The 22,311-nt window shown below is 42.5% G+C and overlaps 1 protein-coding gene across 1 annotated transcript; it reads left to right on the plus strand.

Moving 5' to 3' along the window:
- Window positions 1–12,868: 12,868 nt before the first annotated feature.
- LOC117349871 (artemin-like) lies at window positions 12,869–18,000 on the plus strand. Its single transcript, XM_033923522.1, has 2 exons — window positions 12,869–12,975; window positions 17,031–18,000. Exons 1-2 carry the CDS (start codon window positions 12,933–12,935, stop codon window positions 17,462–17,464), a joined length of 477 nt encoding a protein of 158 aa, XP_033779413.1. The 5' UTR covers window positions 12,869–12,932; the 3' UTR covers window positions 17,465–18,000.
- Window positions 18,001–22,311: the final 4,311 nt, after the last annotated feature.

Below are 22,311 nucleotides of genomic sequence, written 5' to 3' on the forward strand. Positions count from 1 at the left end.
TGACTACCTGAGACCAGAAGGACAACAGACTGGTTGACATGAAAAGATGAAACCACTTTCTGAGAAAGAAGGGAACTGGCCGCAGCATGACCCGCTCCCTAGAGAACTCCAGGAAGGAAGGTCTACATGAAAAGGCCTGCAGTTCGGAAACGTGTCTTGCAGAAGTAATGGCCAGGAACATTGCCTTAAGAGTAAGGTCCTTCAATGTGCAAGAGCTGAGAGGCTCAAAAGGAGGACGAACAAGCATGGAAAGAACCAGATTAAGATCCCAGGCTGGAACCGAAGGACAAACTGGAGGCTGGAGCAATTTCACCGCTCTCAATGGAAATCGATGAGGAAATAGAAGCTGAGATGAAGCGAGAATGCAAAAGTGGTAACACGGTTATTATGGGGGACTTCAACTACTCCGAGATAGACTGAAGTCTTGGAAGCTCAAGATACACTAGGGAGACTGAATTCCTGGAAGCTATACAAGATTGCTTCATGGAGCAACTTGTTAGGGAACCGACGAGAGGAAATGCCACTCTGGATCTAATCCTAAATGGACTAAGGGGACCTGCAAAGGAAGTGGAAGTAGTGGGACCGTTGGGAAACAGCGATCATAATATGATCAAGTTCAAGGTTGAGGTAGGAATGCCGAAAGGAAAGAGAACCATAACAACAACTTTTAATTTCAGGAAAGGAAACTACGAAGCAATGAGGGGAATGGTAAAGAAGAAACTTAGGAACACTTCCAAAAAATGGCAAACGGTAGAACATGCCTGGTCTTTTTTCAAGGACACGGTGAGCGAGGCACAAAATCTGTATATCCCCAGATTCAGAAAAGGGTGCAAAAAGAGTCGAACAAAAGACCCGGCATGGATAACTAAAATAGCGAAGGAAGCAATAAGTGAAATTAATTCAGAAAATGGAAAAAAGACAAAACTGAGGAAAACTGGAAAGAGCACAGGAGGTATCAAAAAGAATGTCACCGTGTGGTTCGAAAAGTCAAGAAAGAATATGAAGAGAAACTAGCCAGGGAAGCACGAAATTTCAAACCGTTCTTTAGATATGTTAAAGGGAAGCAGCTGGCTAGGGAGGAGGTGGGACCGCTAGACGACGGAGACAGGAAGGGAGTGGTGAAGGAGGAAAAAGAGGTCGCAGAAAGACTTAACATGTTCTTTTCCTCTGTATTTACAAGCGAGGACACAACTAACATACCGGAACCTGAGCAAATCTTCAATGGAAATCAAGCACAAAAGTTAACATCCATGAAAGTGAGCCTTGAAGATGTGCGCAGGCAGACAGAAAAACTAAAAACTGACAAATCCCCGGGTCAGGACGGAATCCATCCAAGGGGTCTGAAGAAACTAAAGGAGGAAATAATGGAACTACTACAGCAAATTTGCAATCTATCCCTGAAAACAGGCGAGATCCCGGAGGATTGGAAGATAGCCAACGTTACGCCCATCTTTAAAAAGGGATCAAGAGGTGATCTGGGAAACTACAGACCAGTGAGTCTGACCTTGGTTCCAGGCAAAATGGCGGAAGCACTGATAAAAGAAAACATCGATGAACATTTTGAAAAAAACAAACTTCTGATAACCAGCCAACATGGATTCTGCAAGGGGAGATCATGCCTGACTAACTTATTGCACTTCTTTGAGGGAATTAACAAATAGATGGACAGAGGAGACCCCATAGACATCATATACCTAGATTTCCAGAAAGCCTTTGACAAGGTGCCTCATGAACGTCTACTCTGGAAACTAAAGAACCATGGGGTGGACGGAGACGTGCATAGATGGATCAGAAACTGGTTAGAGGGTAGGAAACAGAGGGTAGGGGTGAAGGACCACTACTCGGACTGGAGGAAGATCACGAGTGGTATTCCACAGGGCTCGGTGCTCAGGCCGATGCTATTTAATATATTCATAAATGATCTAGAAACAGGGACGAAGTGTGAGATAATAAAATTTGCAGATGACACTAAACTATTTAATGGAGCTCGGACAAAGGAGGACTGCGAAGAATTGCAAAGGGACTTGGACAAACTAGGGGAATGGGCGACGAGATGGCAGATGAAGTTCAATGTTGAGAAGTGTAAAGTATTGCATGTAGGAAGCAGAAACCCGAGGTTCAATTACACGATGGGAGGGATGTTATTGAATGAGAGTACCCAAGAAAGGGACTTGGGGGTAATGGTGGACATGACAATGAAGCCGACGGCACAGTGCGCAGCGGCTGCTAAGAGAGCGAATAGAATGCTAAGTATAATCAAGAAGGGTATTACAACCAGGACGAAAGAAGTCATCCTGCCGTTGTATCGGGTGATGGTGCGTCCGCATCTGGAGTACTGCGTCCAATATTGGTCACCGTACCTTAAGAAGGACATGGTGTTACTCGAGAGAGTTCAGAGGAGAGCGACACGTCTGATTAAAGGGATGGAAAACCTTTCATACACTGAGAGATTGGAGAAACTGGGTCTCTTTTCCCTGGAGAAGAGGAAACTTAGAGGGGATATGATAGAGACTTACAAGATCATCAAGGGCATAGAGAGAGTAGAGAGGGACAGATTCTTCAAACTTTCAAATAATAAAAGAACAAGAGGGCATTCAGAAAAATTGAAAGGGGACAGATTCAAAATGAATGCTAGGAAGTTCTTCTTTTCCCAACGTGTGGTGGACACCTGGAATGCGCTTCCAGAGGATGTAATAGGGCAGAGTACGGTACCGGGGTTTAAGAAAGGATTGGACAATTTTCTGCTGAAAAAGGGTATAGATAGAGGATTACTACACAGGTCCTGGACCTGTTGGGCCGCCGTGTGAGCGGGCTGCTGGGCACGATGGACCCCAGGTCTGACCCAGCAGAGGCATTGCTTATGTTCTTAAGAATTGACTTGCATCCAGAGATCAGGCCAAACGCCAACCATGCAACATACCATGATAAAGACAAAGCCGCAATCCGAATCCTGAGGGAAGACCAGGCAAGGCTCTGGTGCAGGCCATCCTGCAACAACTCCAAAATGTGAGGCAAAGACGCGCGGAACACCACTCCTCAAAAAGACACCAAATGCGCACATAAGCCCGGAAGGTAGAAAGTCTCTGAGACCCCAAGAGGGTAGAGATCACCTTATCCAAATATAAGAATTGCCGCTGCTGGGTCAGACCAGTGGTCCATCGTGCCCAGTAGTCCGCTCACATGGCGGCCCTTAGGTCAAAGACCAGTGCTCTGAGACTAGCCTTACCTGCGCTTCCTTTCCAGAGCCAAGCCATAAGACAAAAGGGACCTGGATCAAACATGGGCACAGGACCCTGAGTCAGAAGGTTGGGCGATAGGGGCAGAGGAAGAGGATCTACCACCAGAAGACGAATCGGATCTGTGTACCACGGGCAACTGGACCAGTCCAGGGCCATCAGGATCACGTGGCCTGCGGGCTGGGCAATCTGAAGAAGCACTCTGCCCACCAGAGGCCAAGGAGGAAAGACATACAGCAGGCTGTTCATCGGCCAAGCTGCACCAGAGCATCCAGCCCCTCAGCCTGTTAATCCCTGTGCCAACTGAAGAACCTCGGCGCTTTGGCATTGACACCCATGGCCATAAGATCCATGACTGGCAGGCCCCAGGCTTGAACAATGAACTCGAAGGCTTCCAACACAAGGCACCACTCTCTGGGATCCAGCACATGACGACTGAGGAAGTCCACCTAGACGCTGTCCACTCCCGCTATGTCAGAGGCTAAGATGTCCTAAAAATGAGCCTCTGCCCATTCCATGAGTAGAGTTGCTTACTGCGCTACCAGATGACTCTTGGTTTCCCCTGATGACTTACATAAGCTACCACCGTGGCATTGTCTGAGAGAACCGGAACCGACTTGCCTTCCAGCAACGGCTGAAAAGCCAGCAATGCCAAACGAATGGCTCTGGTCTCCAGGACGCCTCCACTGGGATGCCTCCACCAGGACCAGCTGCCCTGAGCCAAGCAACCAAGACATTGAGCTCCCCAACCGCGGAGACTGGTGTCTATGAGAAGCTCTGTCAACTGGGGCTGATCGAGACTCACTCCCTGAACCAGATTGCAAGACTGTAGCCACCAGCGTAGGCTGCAATGAACTAACCCCCGGAGAGGTATGGGAGAGACCAGATCGTGAAACTAGGGTGATTATTTCCGAAGAAGCGCATACTGAAGAGGACGCATGTGAGCCCGAGCCCACTTGATTACTTCCAGGGAGGCAGCCATTGACCCAAAGACCTGCAGAAAATCCTGCGCCTGCGGGCATCGACAATCCATCAGGGAGCAAATCTGTGTCTGCAAATTGCACACCCGATCCTCAGGAAGGAAGGCTCTCCCCAATCTGGTGTCGAATAGAACACCCAGATGCTCCAAACGCTGAGATAGAGTGAACCAGCTTTTGGATAGGTTGACCACCCAGCCCAGCGACTCCAGAAACTCCACAATCCAAGTTGTAACCCAGGAGCTCTCCTGAAATGACTTTGCTCGAATCAACCAGTCGTCCAGATAGAAGTGAACCAGAATTCCCTCCTTGCGAAAGGCCGCTGCAACCCCCATCATAATCTTAGTGAAGGTCTGCGGTGCCATGGTTAGACCAAAAGGAAGCATACAAAAATGATAATGCTCTCCCAAAATCATAAAAGGAAGAAATTGCTGATAGGAGGCCCGAATCAGAACATGCAGTTGAGAGAAGTCAGAAATTCTCCAGGCTGGACAGCAAGAATTATGGATTTCAGGGTTTCCATATGGAGAGCTCTGTTGACATCTTTCAGATCCAAAATGGGCCGAAAGACCCCTCTTTCTTACATGAAGTAAATGGAGTATCTGCCTGTGCGAATCTCCTGAGGAGGCTCTGGGACTACTGCTTTGAGGTCCAGCAACCTGAGCAGTGTCTGCTAAAAAGCCGTTTTCTTCCAAGTTGCCTGATAAAAAGAGGAGAGAAAATGATCTTGTAAAGGATAGGAAGATTCTAGAGCATAGCTGTCCCGAATCACTTCTAGGACCCACTGATCTGTTGTGATCTTGGCCCACCCTGGTAAAACTCCGACTGGCACCGGGTGAAAGACTGGCAGTGAGTCATTGGGCCGGGCGGGTCAAAGAGGAGCCCCCGGTGGAGTTGCGCCACTTTCTGTGGGCTCCCCGAAAGGACTGTATGTACTGAAAGAAGCAACCTCTGGAAGGAAAAGGGGCCGCTCCCCAGCCAGGGCAGTGCCTACAAAAATTACACAAATGCCCGCGGGCGGTACCACCCCATGAAGCTTGGCGAGGATGGTCCTCTGGCAGCCGAGGTACCTTAGAGTCACTCAAGGCCTGAACCAGCTTATCCAACTCCTCCCCAAAGAGAAAAGAGCTCTGAAAGGGAAATTTACTGAGCTTAGACTTAGATACTGCATCTGCCGACCAACCCTAAAGCCACAGGGTACGGCGGGTTGCTACTCCGAGGGCCGTGGACTTGGCCCTGGCCTGCAACAGATCATACATGGCATCAGAGAGAGAAGAAGTGCTGAGCTCAATCTTAGCCACCTCCTAATCCATGAAGGACCAGTCAGCTGACTCACGGTCCAGGACCCGCTCAGACCACTGGAAACAAGCCTGGCTCTAAGACCGCCACAAATTGCCACCTGGACAGTCAAGGCAGCCACATCAAAACTCTGGTTAAGGACAGCAATCATCTTACAGTCCTAAGGGTCTCTCATGCCAAACTGCCCTCAACTGGCACTGTATGTCTTTGAGCGATAGTGGAGACCACTGCATCGACAACAGGAGAATTAAAGGTATCTCTATCCCCATCAGGAATGGGGTAGAGCCTGGCCATGGACTGTACCAAGCAAAACGGTGTGTCCGGAATCTTCCACTGAATGTATTTTTCATCCCGAATATCCTGATGCATAGGGAAAGAGTGGGATGATGACCGGATCCCTTGCAGCAGAGGATCCACAACTCGAAGGGGGGGAGGGGTCCTTAGCTTCCTCCTCGAAGCGTAAAACCGAAGATACCTGAAGAATAAGCTCTTGCCGCTGAAAAATGCACACAACCGATGCATCTTTGCCAACCGGCGCCTCCAACAATCCTCCATCCACGTCATCAGACCCATTTAGAGGATCCTGGAGGTCCACCCCAAGATCCAAGTCCTCAACCAGAGAAACCAGATCAGCCATAAAAAGATTCTCATCTCAAGCCACCCATGGCCGCTTGGACAATGGCTGAAGGAGCTGGACAGAGGCAGCTGGAGCAGGAGACTGAATGAAGGCGGTTGTGGAAGGTACCCCCTCCCCCAAAGATCTCCGGGACAGAAAAAGGACCCCCAGCCGCCTGAAAATAAGACTTGTACATGACTAACAAAATCATGGCAAAAAAAAAACCCCAGCAGCAATAATGAATTCACAGCAGTAGCAAAAGACACATTTAAGACCTGTTCCTGTCGTTCTAAAACAGGAGAAGGTAGCTTGAGGCCATGGGCAAAATGGATGCACTTCCTGCCAAAACTGAAGAAAAGCCCGCCAACAATCCTTCTCCTGAAAGAAGCAGCAACGAGGCCTGACTAGACCCCGCTACTAAAGCAGGACTACCTACAGCCATCGCTGGCAAGGGAATCCCCAGCACCCCCGGCAGTCAACAACACTGAGGAAACCACGGCAGGGGAAGCCCGGGCTTTCCACTGCCCACCCCCACGTGCACTGAGAGGTGCACATGCGAAGGTGAACCCTGCAAGCCGACACCTGCAGTCGAAGCTGGTTCCCCCTGAGGCAGCTGGAACACTTTGTGCACAGGCCGGCCTCATCCAATGCTCGGTGTCCACAAAAAAATGCACTTTTTCTGCTTTTTTAGACATGCTTATGACAAATGTGCCGAAGACAGATGCACAACAATGCCGTATAAAAATGGCTGCCTCAAGTCCTTTTTATGCTCCTTTTATTTCCTGTTCCTTTTATATTTTTTTCTTCTCACAGCTCTCCAGCTTTCTCAAGAGCGCAGACCCCACTGGCTGTCTAAACTGTAGTCTGTGCCTAACAGGTGGCCAGGCGTACAGTTGAGGCTCTGCTCCTCTAAAGCAAAGATATGAAGAGAGGTGGGGGAAATGGGGGAAGGGACTCAACCCTTTCAAGTGTGGCACCCCTGAGAGGGTCCCCCAAGCTTTGTCCGGACAGCAAAAGGGACAAGAAAGATTCACTAATCAGATCCAACAGGCCCTAACAAAGCTCAGCACAGACTGCACAAACTTACCACTCCATCTGCTGGAGACTAAGAAGAGGGACTGCAAAAGTCAATGTCTCAGTCTCCACCTGCAGGCAGAAGAACGTAAACCCATCTGTTCTGTGCTGGTCTAGAGGGACACTAAAGAATATCATTTAAAGGTAATAAACAGAAATAAAACTAAGTAAACCAAAAGAGGAAAATAACTCGGTACCTTTTTTATTTCTCCAACTTAGCTTTTGACAAAACCTGAAGACAGCAGCTCTGCTTTTGAAAGCTTGTGAGAAAAAGTATTTAAGTTAAAAAATAAAGGAGTATCTTTTTTCTTTCTTGGGCTTTCTTTTGGTTTACTTAGTTTTATTTCTATTTGATTTAACTGAATAATACAAAGTATCAATAAAACACATGACATGGCAGAAACAGCTGTTCATGACACACAGGTGGAGCAGTGGAACTGGTTAACAACTTACCTCTGTGTCCATAAAACACTTAAGCAAGTCAAATTGTACTACAAAGAAATGGAAAGAAACTGGGGGAGTGGGATCAGTGACAAGGTTGGCTGCATGGGTCATTTCTGGGCAAACTCTGGAAGCAACTTGCTTTGTTGAAAACCCTTTTTGGAACAGTGCCATGTTTGTGATAGCAGTCTGTTCTGGTGATAAAAAGAGGACACTCATATCTCTGGTAAAGGGGTTAAGGGGCTGGAGGAGTTGCCCGTACAGCAAAAGATTAGAGAAACTGGGCCTCTTCTTCCTCGAACAGAGGAGATTGAGAGGGGGCATGATTGAAACATTCAAGGTACTGAAAGGGATAGATTTAGTAGATAAGGACAGGTTGTTCACCCTCTCCAAGGTAGAGAGAATAAGAGGGCACTCTCTAAAGTTGAAAGGGGATAGATTCTGTACAAATGTAAGGAAGTTCTTCTTCACCCAGTAGAAAACTGGAATGCTCTTCCGGAGTCTGTAATAGGGGAAAACACCCTCCAGGGATTCAAGACTAAGTTAGACAAATTCCTACTGAACAAGGATGTACGCTGGTAGGGCTAGTCTCAGTTAGGGCTCTTGTCTTTGACCTAAGGGCCGCCGCAGGAGCGGACTGCTGGACACCATGGACCACTGGTCTGATCCAGCAGCAGCAATTCTTATGTTCTTAAATCAGATTAAAGAAGCCAGGTCCCTATCACACGTGTATGCTTCGTAAACAAGTGCTCACAACCCCAAGACCATGAATAATGCTTTTCTTACAAAAGACAGGAAAGCCCATTGCTGGTGATTGATGCATAGCAAACATTCCAGTCTGCCTGTCTTCCTCTAGCTCTGAATTCCACACATCTTTTTTAGCTTTCCTGACATGCCTCTTGAGTTAGCCTTGGTATGTGTTGCCAGAGATAGAGACTTTGAAGGGGGAGAGACAGATGCAGACATCCAGCCCTTAGATTCTGTAGCTAAAAATAGCAGACCACCACATCAGGGAGTAACAAGGGAGGGGAGGTGATGCAATGTTGGGAAAACCTTCCTTTCTCCTGACTGACTGCATGGCTAAGTCTCAGCTCTTGAGAGAACTAGGGATAGATGCAGCAGTAATTTCTTATTAAAAGAAAATTAGGGGAGAAGGGTGAAGCATGTTGGGGGCAATAGTGACCTTCATCCTAAGCTCCTCAGCAGTTTCACTGCTGGACATGCAGTGTTTATTGAAACCCCTCAACTCTCTTCAGCCACAGTAGAAAACTTAAGGGCAGAGCTCTGCCGAAATATTTTTTTAAACAAATTAGAGGAAATGTTTTTTCACTCATAGAATAGTTAAATTCTGGAACTTGAAATTTTTTTTCCTATCAAAGTTTTCTATGTTTAAAAAGCTAAAAATTAATTAGACACATCTACACTTCTATGCATTATCAGATGGCTGAATTATGGAATAAACTCCCTTTTTAATTAAGGTTGTGTGGTCACTATTGTTTGTTTTGAAAGAATTTAAAAGCTTTTCTTTTTCATAAATTTAATGTTTAGAAACATAGAAAATAATGGCAGAAAAGGGCCTCCGCCCATCAAGTCTGCCCACTCTAATGACCCACCCCCCCAAGAGATCCCACATGCCTATCCCATCTTCTCTTAAAATCCGGTACGCTGCTGGTCTCGATCACCTGATTAATCCCAACAGGATGTAATTTGTGGTCTTAAATGTCTAGTCTAATCTTTTGTAATCTGTCCTTGAACTGTTAAAGTATAGGTAGAATAGAAATTCCAGTATAACATATTATTACCATAACATGAAAGGCTGAGAGTAGGACTGCAGAAGCCTGGCAGGCTGTGTTTGTGAGGAGCTAGCCAGACTAAAGGTGGACAAAGCGAAGGGAAACAACAAAGAATCCAACAGAACTGCAGTGAAATATTGAGTTGAAGAACAAGAACAAAAACTGCAGTGATGGTGTATAGGACACCAAGTCTTTACTAAACAATCATAAAAATAATAAGATCATAAAAGAGTTTATATCTAAAAGGATTGATAAAACCATGGTTGAAGAAACACTCCTTTCTCAGGGGTCCTAGAGTGTGTCAATACAAGAAAACCAGATGGATAAAAACTGGAATCAGCAGTAAACAGCTGAGCAAACTGTGAAAGCTCCTATGCGGTGCAGGGCAAAAGTGAAAGTAAAGCAATGGATACCAATGGAATTTAGAGAAGTTCTGGAAGCTGTACTGAGTGACCTTTTCAATGCTTCTCTATAGTCAGCAGTTGTGCCAGAGGATTGGTCTCTCTCCTCAAAAGCAGAAGAGGAGACTGTGAACTATAGGCTAGTTTGTATAATCTCTGTAGCATGTAAATTCAGAGAAATACGTTTAAAAACAGAGAATAGTGAAGTTTTTCAAATTCAATGGCTTGCAGGAGCTGAAGCAGCATGGTCACACAAAGTAGAACTTGTCAATTTCTTTGATTGGGTGACCAGTGCTAGATGCAGTATACTCAAGATTTTAGCAAAGCCTTTGACCCAGTTCTGCACAAATGAATTATAAATAAACCGAGTGCCCTCAATATGGGTCCTGAAATCAAAGAATGAGATAGAAACTAGTTGAGTGGACGACAGTAAAGGGTAGTGCTAAATAGAGGAAAAGGATGTTATCACAGTGATGTGGTACAAGGTTCGGTTCATGGCCCAGTTCTTTTTAACATTTTTGTAAATGATAATTACTACTACTACTAATTTTTATAGCGCTACTGGACATATGTAGAAGAGACAGTCCCTGCTCAAAAGAGCTTACAATCTAGTCAAGACAGACAAACTGGACAAGGTGATGCTCAGGTGGGGGAATGATAAGACAGATATTGATGCTTAGAAGGTGGGTTGGAATATGAAATTGAAAGCAGCTTCAAGGAAATGGGCTTTGAGTTTGGATTTGAATATTGCCAGGCGGAGCTTGACTAAATCAGGCTGCTTGTTCTAGGCATATGGTGCAGCAAGGTAGAAGGGACAGAGTATGGAATTGGCTTTAGAGGAGAAGGGTACAGATAAAGAGAGACTTATGAGAGAGATACTGAGAAGCTGCAGAGCGAAAACATTTGTAGATCAGTAAGAAGAGTTTGAGCTGTATGAGGAAACGGATAGGGAACCAATGAAGTGATCTGAGGAGAGAGATAATCTGGGCATAGAGACACTGGTGGAATATGAGGTATGCAGCAGAGTTCTGAACAGATTAAAGGGGAACGAGAAGCAGGTTGCAGTAGTCTAGGCGAGAGGTGATGAGGGTCTTAGCAGTGCGCTCAGAAAGGAAGGGTTAGATTACAAAAGTTGGATAGCTTTAAGTCTAATAGATGCTGGCACTGTAATCTGGAAGCAAGGACTCTAGATCATTTAATATATTTTTGTCCCTGTATTATGGCCTTTTGGAATTCAATTTGGTCCCAAATTAATTGTTTATTTGAAAACTATGTAGCTCTATCATATGATACAATTTTATTTGGAACGTCCATGAGAATAAAAAGTCAAATTTCATCTAGCAATAATAAACTTTTATTAATATTGACAGGAGTTGCCATTCAACATATCACCAGAAATTGGAAAAATTACACCAGACTTAATTACACCTTCTGGTAAAAGAAATGGAAAAAAAAAGAAAGGAAGGGTCTGATTTTAATGATATTGTAGAGAAAGAAACAGCAGGTTCTGGATATGTGAAGAGGAGAGAGAGGAGTCAAAGGGATGTCTAGTAAGATTTGCTTCTTTGTGAATCATACCAAAATCTGCAATAGGGTACATATTCTTGATGATGTGGATAACATGAGGGACCTAGTGAAGCTTGAAGAATAGGTCAGACTTTTGTTGCTAAAATTTAATGCTAAAAAAAATGCAGTTGTATATTTGGGCTGCAATAACCCAAGGAGGAGTTTAGGGGTTTAAATGCTTTTGTTCATGAAAGAGCGAGATTTGGGTGTGATCATATGTAATAGTGGCCAAAGAGGTAGAAAAGTCAGAAGGATGCTTGGATGCATAGGGAGAGGAATGGTCAACAAGAGAAAAGAAGTAATAATGCTTCTGTATAAGACTCTGGTGAGACCTCATTTAGAATACCGTGTACATTCAGATCAATATTAACAGGATGGAGTTGGTCCATTAAAGTGGCAAGTGGTCTTCATCGTAAGCGTATGGGGACAGCCTTCAAGATCTCATTATGTATACTTTGAAAGTAGAAGAGAGACAAATTTAAATATCTCTGCGACATAAATGCACAAAAGGTTGTTCTCTTTCAGCTGAAGAAGGTTCTGGAATGAGAGGATATAGGATGAAGTGGAAAGACTCAGGGCTAATCTAAAGGAATCATTTCTTTGTGGAAAGGGTGATGGTGTGGAGGTGGTTCAGACAAAGACTGTGTCTGAATTCAAGAATTCATGGGACCTATAGAGGATCTCTAAGGGAGAAGAAGAGACAGGCTGATTTGATGGGTCATATGGTCTTTTATCTGCTGTCATTTTCTCTGTTTCAAAAACATGTTACAAGAGATTAAGTGAGCCCTCCCCAGAAGCTGCTAGGTAAGCACAGAATGAAAAGGCAGCCTCCAGCCACTGAATGCTCCTTTTACTAGCCAAATCACTTTGTTCCAAAATAGTCTAATTTCCATCACTCCATAATTTATACATGAAGGTTTCTCCTTTTTTTTTTTTTTTGTTCAAAGGCATTTCAACAGCAGACCTATTCCATCAGAGGATTCCTGGCTTACAGCTAGCTTAACCCTTTCTAAACCGTAAACTAGTAACACCAGTGAAAGGTAAAGGTTTCTTTCTGGCTGTTCTGTGTCAGGTCAGTGACTGAAGGATGTCACCTCTCAATGTCCCACCTTAGCCGCTTTCAGTGGCTGTTGCTTCTCCTTCGTGTACTCTGCTGAGATGGAAAAAGCAGACTCCTGAGTTTCTCTCCCAGCTCCTTCCCAGACTTTTCCAGCCACAGGGAACGGACATTCAAAACACCTATGCCATGAGCTCCAAGCCCAGAGCCAGCAGGCCTGCTACTGACCCTGTAGGGTAAGATCCTGGACAGAAGTTCTCCAGTACTCATGTACTAGCGGTATATCAAATGTAATAAATCCAATCCAGTGCTGGCGTGGAAGAGGTTAAGCCAACTCTTCATCCATCCCATGCAGGGGTATAAAATCAGGAAAGCTAGCTCCTTCCCTCCACTCATTGTGAAGATGGAACCACGGCGCCTTCTCCTCTTACTCCTGCTCAGACTGGTTCAGTCCCATCCCAGGACTGGAGAGATGCAGCCTGCAAGCATTGCCCATCTGCTGCACACCCCGCTAGGTAGGATAAATTTTCACTTGTGTCATTGATATGGCAGATGTATAATTATGTCCCAGAATGTGGGGGACAACTCCTGTAATATTAAGGTCAGACCTTCATCTATTCCATAAGAGTTGCCATCCTGGGACAAGGTCCATTAAGCCCAGTATCCCGTTTCCAACAGTGGCCAACTCAGGTCACAAATACCTAGCAAGATCCCAAAGAGTATATGGCTGTTCTCCAAAGATGATAATGCATCTGTACAGGTTTTTAGTGAGAGCTCATCTGGAGCCACACCTGCAAAAGGAAAGAGAAAGGCTGCTAAAATGGGATAGAATTGCTACTCTGAGTTTTTCCAGGTACTAGTGACCTGGATGGGCTACTTTGCTTGATGGACCATTGTTCTGACTCAGTAAGGCTAATCTTATGTTCTAAAAGCTATATAACACTTGGCATAAAGGAGCGAGAGAAACATTCAGATAGCAGAGAAACTGATAGCTGTGAGGCCCATGTTGTCCCAATCAGTGGAAAGATGTCTAGAAGAGTCCACCATGCTTTCAGACTGCAGGAAAATAAAATTAAAAAAGATTTCATCCAAGGGTGGTGCAGGGAAGTGGTGGAGGCAAAACCGTACCAAGTTCAGGAAGGCCCTGGTTAAGCACAAAGGTTCCTTTACCATGACGGGAAAATAGGGTTAATACTTTGTAACAAAGGTTCTCCGTAGATAGGATTAATCAGTCGCACAACCTGTGTGAACATGGCTGCTGCTGCCCTGCTTGTCCATGGAGAAAGCCAGGGATCAGCTGGAGTCTGACACTGCAATGGGAGAGAATTTGGAGAGACATGAGGTGATGTGGCCCTTTAACATTAAAGTTAAGGGTAATCACAATCATGTTCCTTTCTAAGAGATGGGCAGGGCCTTCATCCATGCTGAAAAGGAGGAAAGAGGGAGATTTTAAGAGTCACTGGCAACAGAAAAAGTGACAAGTTAGGCAAAAAAATTCATGTATTTATTTTCCCTTCTGGTTTCTAAGAGATAGCCTGGGTTCTTTTCTCCTTATTCAAACTTACAAAAAAGGCTGAGGTCCTTCCTGATAACAGGAGCTAGAACATCCATAATGAGCTTTACCTTTCATTCCCCCCGGGTGTTCACTGTTGATATGTATCATATCACTCCAGGATCTACAAACGGCTAAACAGTCTCAACTGGAGATTCCAGGCTGGTTAAGGAGAAATTAGATTTTTACCTGCTAATTTTCTTTCTGTTAGCCTGTAGATCAGTACAGTTTACTGATGGCTAATAGCTCATCATGATCAGCAGATGGACTGAGACCAAAACTTTGGTATGGTACATAATAGCTGTCCCTTCCCTATATACTTCAGTCTGCCAAATAGCCAAGCAGAACCAAGAAAAACTAACTATAAACAAGAACAATACTCCTAACAGGAGCAACAACTAATAAACATGAATGCTGTTGGAAAATACGTAGGAGAGAACCCCTGCAGCAAAGTGTCCCCACAGCCGCTATTCTTTGATCTCCCCGGCCCTAGAAAAATACTAGAACCTACAGAAAAAGCTAAATCTGCACACGAGCAAAACACGCAAACTCCACATAAAGAGGGTGGGGAACTGTACTGGTCTACAGGCTAACAGAAAGAAAATTTGCAGGTAAGAACCTAATTTCTCCTTCTGTGTTGTTTGATAGACCGGTACAGTTCTCCATTTATGGGATGTACCAATCGTGGGTGGGACCCCCAAAGGGCCAACACCAGAACATGCTCACCGAACACCGCATCTCGACGCGCCTGAACGTCCACATGGTAGTGTCTGAAAAAGGATTGCAGGGAAGGCCAAACCGCCGCCTTACAAATCTCCACTGGAGGCACCAGAGAAGACTCAGCCCAAGAAGCTGCCTGACTCCGAGTGGAATGAGCCTTGAGAAATTCCAGAACAGGCTTTTCCTAAAGAAGATATGTGGAAACAATAGTCTCCTTAATCCACTGCGCAATGGTAGCCTTGGAAGCGCCACCCCCCTTACGAGGACCCACTAAGAGGACAAAAAGATGATCCAATTTTCTGAACTCCTGGGTTTGCTGAACATAAGAGCGCAGGACCCAACAGACATCCAATTTGCGCAACTGTTTCTGCTTGGAAGACCCCTCCTGACTACCCAACACTGGGAAGACCACTGGTGACATGAAAGGGAGAGACCACTTTAGGGAGAAAAGAAGGAACAGGCCGCAACACCACCCGCTCCCTAGAAAACTCCAGGAAGGGAGACCTACAAGAGAAAGCCTGCAGCTCAGAAACACGTCTAGCAGAAGTAATAAGAGTAAGGTCCTTTAATGAGTAGGCACTCAAAGGCTCGGCATACCAGCACGGACAAGACAAGATTAAAATCCCAAGATGGAACTGACAGTCGAACAGGAGGCTTGAGCATCTTGGACGCCCGTAAGAAGTGAACATTAGGAATAGCAGTCAAATGCTGACCTCATAGCAACCCACGAAAGGCAGACAAGGCCGCAAGCTGAACCCGGAGAGAGGACCAAGCCAGGCCCCTATCCAGGCCATCTTGCAAGAACTCCAAGAAATTAGGCAAGGAAGCATGAAAAGAGTCCACTCCATGTGCAGCACACCACTCCTCAAAGAGACGCCAAACAAGTTTCAAGTTTATTAATTGGCTTGTTGAATCGCTTAATCGGATTTCTAAGCGATGTACAATAAAATATACATGTAAGGAAACAAAAACATTACATACATTTAATTAATTATAACGTAAACAAAAGGTAAGAGGGGGTGAAATACATTTTTTTATAGTAAAGAAAGAACATACAGGGAAAATACATAAGGAAAAAAAAAAAAAAAAGGAAGCAAAATAATTCACTAAAATAACACATAAGCCCGAGAAGTGGAAAGCCTCCGGGACCCCAAGAGAGTGCAGATCACTATCAGAATACCTCTTTCTTACCTAGGCGCGCCCTTTCAAGAGCCAAGTCGTAAGACAAAAAGGACAAAGATCAAACATAGGAATGGGGCCCTGAGTCAGGAGGTCGGTCTCGAGATGCAGTGGCAGAGGATCCGCCACTAGATGATGAACCAGATCTGCGTACCACGGACACCTGGGCCAGTCAGGGGCCAACAGAATCACGAGGCCAGGATGCCGAACAATGTGAAGAACTCTGCCCCCTAACGGCCACAGAGGAAACACGTACAGAAGACCCTCTGCTGGCCAAGGCTGAACCAGAGCATCCAGCCCCTCAGCCTGACCGTCTCTGCAATGACTGAAGAAGCAGGGTGCTTTGGCATTGACACTCATGGCCATCAGGTCCATGAGGGGCTGCCCACAAGACTGCACTATCAACTGAAAGGCCACAGAACTGAGACACCACTCTCCGGGATCTAGCACATGATGACTGAGGAAGTCTGCCTGAACATTCTCCATTTTTATGGACGGCTCTGTATGGGGCAGGAGCGTAGAATGATTGGTAAGGTGTAGAGAGGTCCAGGAGGCAGGGGTGTGTCAGAGCCGGTCCTAAAAGTTATTCGCTTTTTTTCCAATATTGGCGGGCCGGCTTTGCGCCTAAGCCCCGCGAATATTGAGGGGGAAGTGTATAGGGAATGACAGCTATTATGTACCATACTAATGTTTTGGTCTCAGTCTCCACCTGCTGGTCATGATGAGCTGTACCGGTCTATCAGGCGCTACAGAATAGAATAATAAAACTGTACCAGAATATCACAAGTCAGAAATTAAGTCAAATACATTAGTATCCTAATGCCATCCCCATTCCCATCCTCACAAGTAGCAGGGGTGAACAGTGAGACAAACCTTCATCCCACTTTAAACACCTGCTCTGAATGAAAATTTTAATGTGCATGAAAGTGGACGAGTTTGTATCTTGTGGGCCAGCAGTTATAAAAATGTGTGTTTAGGTAGTGTTTCTAAGCTTACATGTGAATATCTTCTCACCATTCAGCTAATCTCCATGTTCCAATTATTTTGCTCATGTGAAAACCATTTACTGACTGCCTGTTACGTAGTGAAAATAACTTTTTCCCCCTTCATCCATTTCAGATCAGCACATCCAGGGCGGGTCTCCTATATCACTGATGGGCTCAGGAGCTGAGGAAGGGGGCAGTGGCAATGCCATGGTCAGGAACCAAAGGAGAGTATTGTCTGTGATCAGGTCCCGCAACAAGGCAGAACGCGAGTGTCGACTGAAAAGCCTGCAACTACGGGTCAAAGACCTAGGGCTGGGTTACGACTCTGAGGAGATCATCCTATTCAAGTACTGCAGTGGTAGCTGTTCCAAGGCCCGCACTAACCACGACCTGACCCTCTCACTACTCCTGCAAAAGAGCGACATCCCTGCTCTCATTGAGGAAAAGATCTTCAGTGACCCTTGCTGCCGGCCCACCCATTACGAGGATGTGGCCTTTCTAGATGACAACAACCAGTGGCACAATGTAGAGAAGCTCTCTGCCTCCGCCTGCAGCTGTGAAAGCTGATGAGAAGGAGCAGGCTGGGGCAGATACATGCGGCTGCTGGAGCACCAGTGACCACAGCACAAGGAGCTTTTCCTGATGCATACTTTCTGCACACAGGAGAAAATGAGAGACTGGTCACTCCTACAGCCCAGGTGCAGGGATCAGTTAAGACACTTGGGCACGAACACCTCTCACACAATCCTACTTTCCCCTAGGCTGCCTGGGTTGTGTATGTGTAATGTATTATTGCTTAATTACTTTACTGGGGACAGAGAGCTCCAGTACTCTGGTGCCATGAACAGGTCTGTTAGTCAGAATAACCACAGGGGATATTCAGTGCATATATCTAGGTCTGTGAGCCCAGTTACATACATAAAATTCTTATCCTATCTGAAATTAGAAGAAATGAATATTATTTATAAAAATTTAAAAATTAATATATTATTTACTTATTAATCACTCAAATAATATATTTCATCACTAATGTCAATGGTATTTGAATAATTAGGTTTGTTATTTTTTCTAGAGGTCTGATTATTAAGGTCATTGGTATTTGTTTAAGGATCTTGATTATATTAATGATAAGATAAATATAAACATGATTAATTTATTACAAAATTGATTTATAATTGTGATCTGTTAGGGATTTTTCTTGATTTACCTGAACTTATATGTGTGGTTCCAAGTTATTAATGTCATAATTTATGGAGGGGAAGGGTGGGATGGGTAATAGTAAAGGGTATAATGATAATTGGGGGAGATGTATTATTAAAGATGTATTAATATGGAAAATGGTATATAATCATATTTTTATTCTTTACTTACACTTTGAAATTTGGAAGAGATATTTAATAATTAATATATATATAATGGAGATTAAAATTTTTTCACTCAATGTTAATGGCCTCAATCACCCAGCAAAAAGGAAAAAAATGCTTACATTCTTGAAAAAAACAGAAGGCTGATATATATTATATCCAAGAGACGCATTTATCAGATATAGAATCAAAGAAACTCGAAGGGGATTGGGTAAAGCATTGTTTTTTTGCCCCTGCAGTTAGGAAAAAAGCGGGAGTGGCCATTTTAATAAGTATTAATTGTTCAGCTTCGTTTCAAATGATAGATTTTGATCCCTTAGGAAGATGGATTAAGGTGGAAATGAGAATGGGAAATAATACCTTGACTTTGTTTAATGTTTAGGCCCCTAATTCGAACCAAAATGATTATTTTAAGAATTTACAACAATTATTGCTCCCACTGGCTGTTTCTAATTTAGTTGTAGCTGTAGTTGTTTATTATTAATATATGGGTGGGTGGGAAGGGATTCTTTTATATTTATATATTTTAAGGAGTATAAGTAAGATTGTCAAGTGATTTGTTAAAATTTTTCTGATTGACTATTATACACTTGTTGTAATATTTGAAAATGAATAAAGATTTACAAAAAAAAAAGTTGTAGCTGGAGATTTTAATGCTGTAATGGATCCTTTTTGGGATAAAAAACCAAGTAAAAATATAAAATCATTAGGGCTAGAGAATTTGGTACAATCTTGTGATTTAAAAGATATATGGCGAATACTTCATTTTAATGATCAGGAATTTTCTTTCTTTTCACAAGTTCATAAGTCTTTTTCAAGAATTGATTATATTTTGGTTTCAAATTCATTGGTACAGCATGTGACGCAAGCTTGATCCAATTATTTTATCTGATCATGGAGGGGTGTGGATTAAATTTAATTTTGGTGAAAAAGATAACAAGAAATCAATAAAGAGATTTAATAATACATTGGTTGCAGATTCAGTTTTCCTTGAAGAATTTAAGTTAAAGATATCTGAGTTTTTCCGAATAAATACTTCAGCAGATATTAGTACAGAAATATTATGGGACGCTTTTAAAGCTACTATAAGTGGTAGTATTATTTCATATTCTGCATATATTAAAAAACAACTTACTAAACAATTTTCTGATTTGGAAAAAGAAATTAAATATTTGGAATCTAAATTAATCGATAAATGGGAACAAGATACGTTGCAGACTCATTGAAGGCAAAGGGTAAATATAATGAGACATCTTCAAAAATGGTAAGGAAAGATTTGTTTTCTCAACAAACTTTGTATTATGGAAATTCCAATAAAGCGGGAAGTTTACTTGCAAATTATCTTAAAGCAAAGAAGACGAAAATAAAAATAATAGCAATAAAAGATGAAAAAGGAAATACACATACTCAGATTGAAAATATGTTAAGTCAATTTCTTAAATTTTATAAAAATCTGTATGCTTCCGAGTCTTATGCTGATAAAGTACAAAATGGTTTGGAATTTTTAAAACTTATTGAGGGTCGAAAACTTCCTGATTATATAAAAAAAAGTTTAGAAGAGCCTATATCATTAAAAGAATTAGAAATAGCGTTGAAATCTCTTAGAGTTAGATCTGCTCCAGGTGGGGATGGTTTTACAGTAGAGTTTTATAAATCATTTCAAAGTTCTTTATTACCTCATTTACTAAATTTATATCAATTTCAACTAAATAAGGGTTGTATAACAGGTACTATGGCAGAATCTTTGACTATTATTTTGCCAAAGCCAAATAAAGATCCCACTTTGGTCTCAAATTACAGGCCTATATCTTTAATTAATGTGGATGGAAAATTATTAGCTAAAACATTGGCATTGAGGTTGAATAAGGCTCTCCCTTTTATCATTGGTGTACACCAAACTGGATTCATTGCGAACAGACATTCATCTAATACAAGATTAGCTTTTCACACACTAAATTTAACAAAAAACATGAATGAACCGGCTTTTACTGTTTCTTTAGATGCGGAAAAAGCATTTGATAGAGTGGAATGGTCGTTCATGTATCAGACATTATAGTGGTTTGGGGTAGGTTCTGGATTTATTCAAATGATTCAAACTTTGTATAGCTCCCCTATGGCAAGATTATATATTAATAATAATTTATCAGAACGTTTTAATTTGCATAGGGAAGTTAGACAGGGTTGTCCATTATCTCCTTTGCTTTTTGATATTGTTTTAGAACCCTTACTATTAGCTGTTCAACAGGCAAAGGGGATATTACAGGGTATTCCCCGTTAAGGATTGGGAATATAAACTCTCTGCATATGCAGATGATATTTTACTTTATTTGAGAAATCCTTCCATAACCATTCCTTGCCTGTTAGAATTGATAGAAAATTTTGGAAAGTTCTCAGGATATAAAATAAATTGGAACAAGTCTGAAATTCTTCCACTTAATGTGCATTGTCAAAAAGTATGTTTGACGCATACTCTTTTGTATGGAAGGAGGATGGATTAAAATATTTAGGTATCTGGATTAAAAACACATTAGATGACACTGTGAAAGAGAATGAAAAACTTTTATTAAAAAAGGTAACGGAAATGTGTGAACATTGGAATCCTTTACATTTGTCTTGGTGAGGGAGAGTTCAAACTGTTAAAATGATGATATTGCCTGTAGTTTGTTAACAAATGGGTATGATACCAGTGTTTTTTCAGGAGGTTTTTTTTTTTATAAAAAATTAAATTCTATTCTTACCAAATTTATTTGGCAGGGTAAACCTCCCAGAATTGCTCTAGTATCTTTACAAAAATCAATTAAGGAGGATGGAGTAAATTTTCCAAACTTTTATAGGTACCAAGCCTATATTTTACGTCAAGGTATGAATTGGGTCCTCCCAAAGCTCATTGAAAACACTCCTGATTGGTTATATTTGGAATGGCGACTCATGTTTCCTTTACATCTTTGTCATGTTCTTAGTATCAAGTTGCCCAGATTATTTAAAGAAAATAGAATCTTAATGGACACATGGAAAACTTTACGATTTGTTAATAACTTAACAGCTATTCCTATTAGTAAATCAACAAATCAAACCATATGGCTAAACCCTAAGATTCAAATTGGCGGATTTAAGATCATCTGGAAGCATTGGATGATTGCAGGAATACGGATTTTAAATGATATTATTTCAAATGCTGAACTGCTTGATTTTACACAGTTGCAACATAAATTTGGCTTAAATAAATCACAAAGTTTTTGGTGGTTGTAATTGAAGCAGGCCATTCAGGTGGGGTTTCCTGAATGGAGAAGTCTTATTACCCAATACAGTTTGGAATTTTTATGCTTTCAGGCGAACTTTCTGGGACACCAGGCACAATGGTATAATTTGTAGCTCTTATCCCTCTCTCCCCTTATGTTCTTAGTTTTGTTACGTTTGTCAATAGTCTTGTCAGACCTGATTTTTGTTATTTATTGTATTGTTCCCCACATTTTGTAGTTTTATTATTATGTACATCGCTTAGAATTATGATTAAGCGATTAATCAAATCTCCTTTAAACTTGAAACTATAAAATTATTAGTGAATCTGTTAAAAAAAGCCTAAAAATGGTCTTAGGGATATTTGGATTATTGAGATTAAGCATCAAATTATAGCATCTCAATGGCCACAAATTTGGTCTTGGAGGATGAGATGTACAATGTCTGCATCTATGAGACAAACATGGTTTTTTCTTTTGCATAGAGTATTTTGGATCCCGGTTAGATTACCGGTACATAAGTTATTTAGTTCAAAGTCTAATAGATGCTGGCATTGTAACCTTGAAGTAGGGACTTTAGATCATCTTTTGTTTCATTGTCCCTATATTTTAGCCTTTTGGAATTCAATCTGGAACCAAGTAAATTGTTTACTGGAAAATCATGTGGCATTATCTTATGATACAATAATATTTGGAATGTCTATGAGGAAAAAGTCAAATATCTTCATATAACAATAAACTTTTATTGATCATGACTGGAGTCGCCATTCAACATATTACTAGGAATTGGAAAGATCATAGTAGACTAAGTTAT

The sequence above is a fragment of the Geotrypetes seraphini genome, chromosome 16 (genome assembly GCF_902459505.1).
Source record: "Geotrypetes seraphini chromosome 16, aGeoSer1.1, whole genome shotgun sequence".
Classification (NCBI taxonomy): Eukaryota; Metazoa; Chordata; class Amphibia; order Gymnophiona; family Dermophiidae; genus Geotrypetes; species Geotrypetes seraphini.